We start from the raw sequence: 7,537 nt of genomic DNA, 5'->3' as shown, positions 1-7,537 counted from the left end.
AGACATCAAATGACAGCATGTACCTATAAATGAGTCATCACAGATCCAATACTAAAGACAGTTAACATTGTATTATGTCACCTCAAATACAATGTTTATCAACAGAGTCAGCTTAGACACTGAGTGCTGAGGTTTTAGTGATGTACATGCACCTGTGAACCAGCCCCAAAACTGCATGATTCATGTTCAGTTGATATTGATAACCTCAGATACTGGTGAAGGCTACAGTCCTCTTACCACAGAGTACACTTCCTCCAACTTTTATAAAATTCTTCCAAACTAAATAGTTCCACAATTGTCACCCAAGGTTAAGAGTTTGCAATATGGATTTCCACTTCTTCCTGACTCCCTTTGCAAACAATATTCAAACACCCTCTACATTTAAGAGAACAGTCATTGTTTTATTCCTCACAGACAAGAGGGTTCATGGTATAAACCACAGCCTACCGTTCAGAGCTACGTAAGCAGTGACAGTTATCAATAAATATTCTACCTGGGATCCAACTATTTACTTCCGATTCTGCTTAGTGCTATTTTAGTGGGATTCTGGACTATTTTTTTTTGTTTGGAAAGCAGATGCATTGAATTATCATGCACTGCTTTTGAAAGTCACCTCAGTTGCAAAAGGTTGAGAAACGCAAATCTAAAGTCCTCTGAGGTGTATGGAATTACTTGCACAGTTCTTAGGACTCCATGCCCTCTCTCCCCCACTATTATAAATCATCTCAATGCATTTTGGAGCATGTCTACTATACATTTCTCCCTGCATCTATCAAAAGATAATGTGTGGTACAGAAGAGGATGTTCAGAGCAAGCAGTGTCACAATTTTCATGTTTTCAGCTTCAGACATTACAAAGTTAGCAGGAAGGAGGATCGTCAGTAAATTTTAAAAAATACATTCGCCTAAGATCCTGGAGAGAGGATGCTGCCATCCCACAGTTGCTCCCACACCATTCAAAGTATCATCTGCAACTTTCATCCATATGGTATGGGTGGGTGGACTCCCTGTTAGGGGAATGTGTAACTGCAGTCGTTAAAAAACCATGCAATCGGCCCTGATCCCATGGGCAGAGTAGTTGCAGGCTTTGCTAGGAGCAACCATTAGACCACAATGCTAATGTAAGAAATAAACCACAGGACAAGTCAACTTACTCATACATTCTATACAGTGACTCAGCTTACTGTAGAACAATCACTGGCAGCCCTCAAACTGGTCTGATCAAATTGTCAAGAATCATCAAACGTTACAAGGGGGTGGGCAGGTTACCAGCTCATGATATTGAGGGGAAGGACAGGATTCTCATTGAGTTCATACATGAAAAGTCAGAGAAGGCTACAGAACTGGAACATTGCAATTGGAATCAAGAGGAATGCAGCCTTTAAAGGGGGCATAGAACTCTTAATATATGCTGAGAAATAGCAGCTGCATGGGAACTACTGTACAAACAAGATACAAAAACTTGAAATAGGGCAGCAAATATAGTGTGTATTTTCAGAAGCTGACATTTTAATAATTTATTTAAATTAAAGTTTCTAGTCCCAAATATTCATCTCCACTAAATGTAGAGATAGCAAGAAGCTGGCCTGGGTAACCAGTTCAAAGAAAGCCATCACTCTTCTGGGAGAAAAACCAGCACTGAGAAATCTGGAAGCTTAAACATGGTGATATCTTGCGATCCCTGCCGTTTCAGATGCTGCTCCATTCCTCAGTGCAGCTGATCCAGAAGAGAGATCTTTAAAAATTGACTCCATGAAGCCTACAATATTTCCAGATCTACATGCCGCACCTCAGGATTCCATTTCTGAAAGAAAATTAATTGTGCTTTAAATAAGCATGCAGGAAGAATTGTCAACATTGCGTAAAGGATCAAATCTTGGATCTGGATTGAGGAAACCAGCATTCAAAGCTCTGCTCAGAACAACTGGCCCACAGCAACTTTCATGACAGAGCAAAACCTGAATCCAGGTCTCCACAGCCCTAATCCAGCATTCTATCCACTAAGGGAAATGGTCGTGGCTCAGTGGTAGAGCATCAGCTCTGCATGCAAAAGTCCCAGTTTCCACTTCCAGCATCTCCAGGTAAGGCTGGGAGAGAACCCCTGTCTGCAGTCCTGGAGAGGCACTGCCAGTCAGAGTAGACAACACTGAAATAGACAGACCAATGGTCAATCTTGGTATAAAGCAACTTCCTATGTTTATTACTCTGCTTTGGTTCTCATGGACTCACTGATTACATTTTCTATTATTTGGGGCAACTGAGCAGCAAATTCTTGATGAAGGCATCTTCAGCTCCCTTTCATCCCAGTGGGGGTTCTTCAGGAGACTGTATCCCAAAACTATATGGCACAAGAAACAAAACTAAGACAAAGGCATGCTCTCTAGGCCATTCATTTAGCTACTTGTGTGCCTGAAGTGAGTGCAGTGACATAACAGAGCCCCAATTACACAAGGAGAAAATTTACAGAGGCCAGTTTGGCAACAAAATATTTATAAATCATCCCTTTTCATCAGCCAGCTCTTACCTTGAGCTCCTTCTCAAGCCGGTCTACTTCCGCTCCTAGTGTATCAATGATATTTTCACCATGTTTAAGCATGAAAGTCTCTAATTCTTCAGGAGTCTTCACTTGCTGGATTTCCTGCCATGAAGTTAAGCAGAAGAGCTTTAAAATGAGCCAGGACTGAAATGCAAACATGCCGTTCCCATTTCGTAAAGGCAAAGACACTTTCACACAACAGCTAAATGAGCTGCCCATAGTAGCAGTCAGTCAGTACTAGACTGGATGGGCCAATGGTCGGGACTGGCTGGCAGTGGCATTCAAAGGTTTCAGAAGGAACTGTGTACTTGTACTCTAAAGAAGAGGAAGGAAGGTACAATGGAACACTGCACAGATCAAGGACAATTACTTTGGAAACAGAAGAACAGCTTTGAAGAATATCCAAAGCGTAAGCTGGGGCCAGTACTCATTAAAAGAGCTCACATTATAAAAATAGTGAACTATGGATAGGAAACATGAATGCATCCTACATCAGGTAATCATAACACTTGCTTTGCTTTCAGTTTGCCATATCATCGCATGAATATATGGGTGATCGTATACTGCATGGGTGGAGAACCTTTTCTAGCCAGTGGGCCAGATCCTTATTTCCTCCACTCCTGGTGGTCTTGTCCACCTATTAATCACCAGATGTCATAGTGATGTCAGTGATGCTGCCCTTTGAAGTCCTGACAATTGGGGCTTCAAAGTGCAGCAGGGGGCTGTCTGAAAGCCCTCTGCCACTTGCAGGGGGCTGTCTGCAATAGCCACAAGCTGCTCCTTTAAACCTCAGAGCCCACCTTGCTCAAGGTGGGGGGAAGCAGTTCCCATTCCACAGAAACCACTTCTCCCTCCCAATGCTGCTCTTTGACGCTTCGCACTACTCCTTTACACCTCTGAAAAATGGTGGCTTAAAGGAGCAACACCCTGCTCCTTTGTGAACTTGCTTGCAAAGGGCTTCAATCAACCATGAGCTGCTCCTTTAAACCTCTGAGATTCTGCTCAGTTGGGATGCCTGGGCTTGTTCCCAGCAGGAAACAGGCAAGGGAAGTCAAAGAAAGCCTTTTAAATGCAGACTTATTTCTCCCACCCACGACCCACCCTCCAGGGGGAGGGGAGGGAAGAACCACTGTGCCAGCCCTATGATCACCGCCAATCAGAGGTCTCTGTCCCCCAACCAACTGAGGAGGGAGAAATAAGCCTGTATGTAGAAGGCTTTGTTTGGCTGTGAACTGTGGCTGGGTCAGTTTATGCAATCATCAGAATTAAGTGGTTAAATTATCTTGATCTGTACTACTTCAGGGTTGGGTTGTGGGGCTGTGTGTCTGAACAATCCTCCCTGAAAAAACTCCTTTCAAGTAAAATGATCAGGGCAAAGGCTAGGCTGAACCTTTCCTTCCTGCAACACTCATTTTCTATGGAAAGAGAGTTTGGTCCATGGGGAATAGTGAAACATGCTACCCCACCTGTTGCTGAGGTTGTACAGTACACAAAAAGCATGACTTCTTGATTATCTCAGAGGAGACTGTGGCCATTTTGTCTTCACCATTTTCATTTTTCCACCTCTCAGAATGCTTGTGAACATTCTAAGGCATCACATCAGCTCAGCCAAAACCAAACTCCTTTTCATTTATGTTGCAGCGTGCTGTGAAGTAAACCTGCATTTTAAATAACTCTTTAATTTTATTTACTTATGAAAGGAGTTCTATCCCAACTTTCCATTTGAAAATCCACAAGGCAGATTTGTACAGAATCTATAAACATGAGAGGATTTATGTTTATACACTATATATATATATCACATCTATTACTACTTTTTTAGCACACTTAAGAAAAATATTAAAAACAGTGGATATTTAAACATACTTGTAGCAGCTGTTCAATATCTTGTTTCTCCAGGTAAGACCGAGTAACAACCCTTCCATCAAAGTCAACTTCTGCTTTGAATCTCACTTTACTCATTCCCATATCTGTGGCTTTAACATCATGAATTGCTCTAAGTATTTTGCAAGGTGTGGTAAACAAAGCAAAAAATAAACCGTTAGGTGTTTTAAACTGCCAAAATCAAGTTGCCACATGACAAAGGTTAGGATTTTTTTTATAGAAAAAAGCCACAACATATGTTAAAATAAGAACTTGCATTCCATCCATACATGTTCTGGCTTTATGGTTCTGCTAGTTAGCAGACTGTGACTTTTGCCATCCAAGAGGTCTTCCATCCAACCCTCTTACCTCACCACAGGATCACTTTCCAGTAACTCGGTAAGTTTCTGTAGCTGGTCAGGTTGGATGGATCTCCCCAGCAATGCTTCAGTGTTGGTATAGATAAGAAATGCTGATACAACTCCCAACAAAGTCCCCACACCGAGGGACCCCAGACTGTCATAGTACGAGTTACCTGAAAGGATACAAATATAAACTGATTTCTCAAGAAGGATTGGTGTTGTATGCATTTTACATTTCTCTTTGAGAAAATGGTCACAATATACCACACCTAGTTTTTGTTTTTTTGCTAAGTAACCATATAACAGATGGGGCCAAGAGCACCAACGTAAGTTACCAGAAGCACTATGTAACCAAAAGTGAGGAATGAGTGAAGGAAATTAGGCACAGAAATGGCACAGAAAGGTATTCATTTAATTAAAGCATTTTTAACCTATTCCTTCAGCCAAAAAGGCTCCAGGAATGGCTTGATCATAATCAATAATCACATTCATAAAAAATACAGGGATAAGAAGGGAAGAGAAAAAGTAGCAGCTTGTTAAAAAAAATTGCAGATCAAGGTCAAGGGGGTTCTAATCCAGCCTTGTCCCCAACATGCTATTTTTCTACGTGAAAGGATTTCTCCCTCCTTATAGAGGCAAGATTCAAACGAGCCAATTGTACCCTTCTGTAGGAGTACAGTCCAGGGAAAATTTTGTCTGCATATCCTTTGTATAGTGCCTTGTTTGTTTTAGGCACTCAACCATTATTGGGTCTACTGATTAACTTTCCCTGGCTTGCACCCTGCTTGCAAATTATAAGGAAGTTCTGTCAGGCCCAACCATATCCACATTCACTTAACCTAACTGCTTACCTGTTATGGAAGTAAGACCCATACAAGTAGCAGCTAACGTCACCCCCAAAACTGCCGCAGTATCTTCTAACAACACAACATTTGTACTGGGATCACAGGCCTGCATGACTGAATATCAAATAAAGCAATTTACATGGATGCAACATCAATGCATTGACATAGCCGCACAAGAGCTAATATATTTACACAAAAGCAAACTTGACAAAGCTTTTTTACAAAGTGCTTGCTGTATAGTAGGGTTAAATGTAGTTAATTTTAAAAATGTGTCCCTAGGGACACCACAGAGTTCATGGGCCATTAGTGCTGGGGTGTAATTAATTCAATAGTTATCATTCCTTGGTAGCAATGAATTTCAGGAAGCATCAATGAACCAAAACACGTTTCTTTCGATTAATGAAGGATATGGGAGAACGTAAGTTGTATAAATTCAGAACAAGTCAAAGCAAAACCAGACACATGTAGTTTACATACCCACCATGTTTTATAAAGTGAGTAAATTCATCTCATATTACATACCATATTGATAGAATGATACACCTTTGGCCCGGGCACTCCTTCGGATTTCATTTATAGCTACAAGAAGAGTAGCTGAAATAAAAGTGATGATAGAGTAATTTCAGTAAGAGGGAAAAAACAGAATGGAAACATTTCAACACCATAAAAAAAAGGTCCTGGGGAAGACAACAAATACATTTTGGAATTCTTACTAACCATAAAGTTGATTGTGGACACAAAGGGATAAAGAAGAGCTCTGAAAAGGTGGTATGTTTTTAGGTAAAGATCCAGACCTCAATCCATTACCTACTTAATTCTAGAATGCTTCGTTGGAGTTTTACAGGAATACTCTAGACCAGATCTAATGGGTTGACTGATTCTCAGCTCCAGTTCAAATAGGTGTAACTGCCTACAACTAAGGTCCTACATCCAAAGAGGTACCCAGTGGAATTATTGGCTAGGACTTGAAGAGCTGCTTGAGGTGAGCCCAAGAGTTTGGGGAACTCTCCTTTATTACTCTGAACTGTAGACTTGCACTTGCAAGTGCATTTGGAGGAAGCGGATTATCTGGAACCATTTCAATCAGGCTTCAGGCCTGGACATGGGACTGAAACGGCCTTGGTCGCCTTGGTGGATGATACGAGGAGGGCGTTGGATAGGGGCGAATGCACCTTCCTTGTCCTCCTGGATCTCTCAGCGGCTTTTGATACCATTGACCACGTTATCCTTCTGGACCGCCTGAAGAGGTTAGGCATAGGGGGCACTCTGGTAGGTACCAGAGAGTGGCATTGGGGGATGAGGTTTCGGATCCTTGGCCTCTCACTTGTGGGGTGCCATGGGGCTCCATCCTCTCCCCGATGCTGTTCAACATCTATATAAAGCCGCTGGGGGCTATCATCAGAAGATTTGGGCTGCAGTGTCACCAGTATGCTGATGACACACAGCTCTATCTCTCATTCAAATCTTCACCGAGGTTGGCTGTAGAAACCCTATCCAAGTGCCTGGAGTCGGTGAGTGGCTGGATGGGAAGGAATAAGCTGAAGCTGAACCCTGACAAAACCAAGGTACTGTTTGTGGGAGACAAGGGAAGATTGGGGGATGTTGACCTGGTGCTCAATGGGGTACAATTGTCCCTGAAAGGCCAGGTCTGCAGCCTGGGGGTCATTCTTGACTCCCAGCTGTCCATGGAGGCTCAGGTCTCAGCTGTGAGCCGGGCAGCACTGTATCAACTCCATCTGATACGGAAGCTGCTCCCCTACCTTCCCAACCATCTGCTCCCATCTGTGGTACATGCCCTGGTCTCCTCTCGCCTAGACTACTGTAATGCTCTCTACGTGAGGTTACCCTTGAAAACGGTCCAGAAGCTGCAACTGGTACAGAATGTGGCGGCTCACCTGATTAAAGGCAGCTGCCGGCGAGATCACATCACTC

At 42.6% G+C, this 7,537-nt stretch overlaps 1 protein-coding gene across 2 annotated transcripts in view; it reads right to left on the bottom strand.

Annotated features, from left to right (window-relative positions):
* Window positions 1-815: 815 nt before the first annotated feature.
* Window positions 816-7,537, bottom strand: part of SLC30A9 (solute carrier family 30 member 9) — a 35,570-nt gene continuing 28,848 nt past the window's right edge. For both annotated transcript variants that reach the window (XM_061584308.1, XM_061584310.1), the window contains exons 13-18: window positions 6,128-6,199; window positions 5,612-5,719; window positions 4,768-4,933; window positions 4,402-4,531; window positions 2,524-2,637; window positions 816-1,803 (exon numbers count right to left, since the gene is read on the bottom strand). In XM_061584308.1, the coding sequence (XP_061440292.1) occupies window positions 1,759-1,803; window positions 2,524-2,637; window positions 4,402-4,531; window positions 4,768-4,933; window positions 5,612-5,719; window positions 6,128-6,199 (635 nt within the window). In that variant the 3' untranslated portion in view covers window positions 816-1,758. The remainder of the gene's footprint in view (window positions 1,804-2,523; window positions 2,638-4,401; window positions 4,532-4,767; window positions 4,934-5,611; window positions 5,720-6,127; window positions 6,200-7,537) is intronic.

The sequence above is a fragment of the Rhineura floridana genome, chromosome 9 (assembly GCF_030035675.1).
Source record: "Rhineura floridana isolate rRhiFlo1 chromosome 9, rRhiFlo1.hap2, whole genome shotgun sequence".
In the NCBI taxonomy this organism is placed as follows: Eukaryota; Metazoa; Chordata; class Lepidosauria; order Squamata; family Rhineuridae; genus Rhineura; species Rhineura floridana.
The sequence above is the reverse complement of the archived record's forward strand: the minus strand, read 5'-3'. Positions and strand labels throughout refer to the sequence as shown.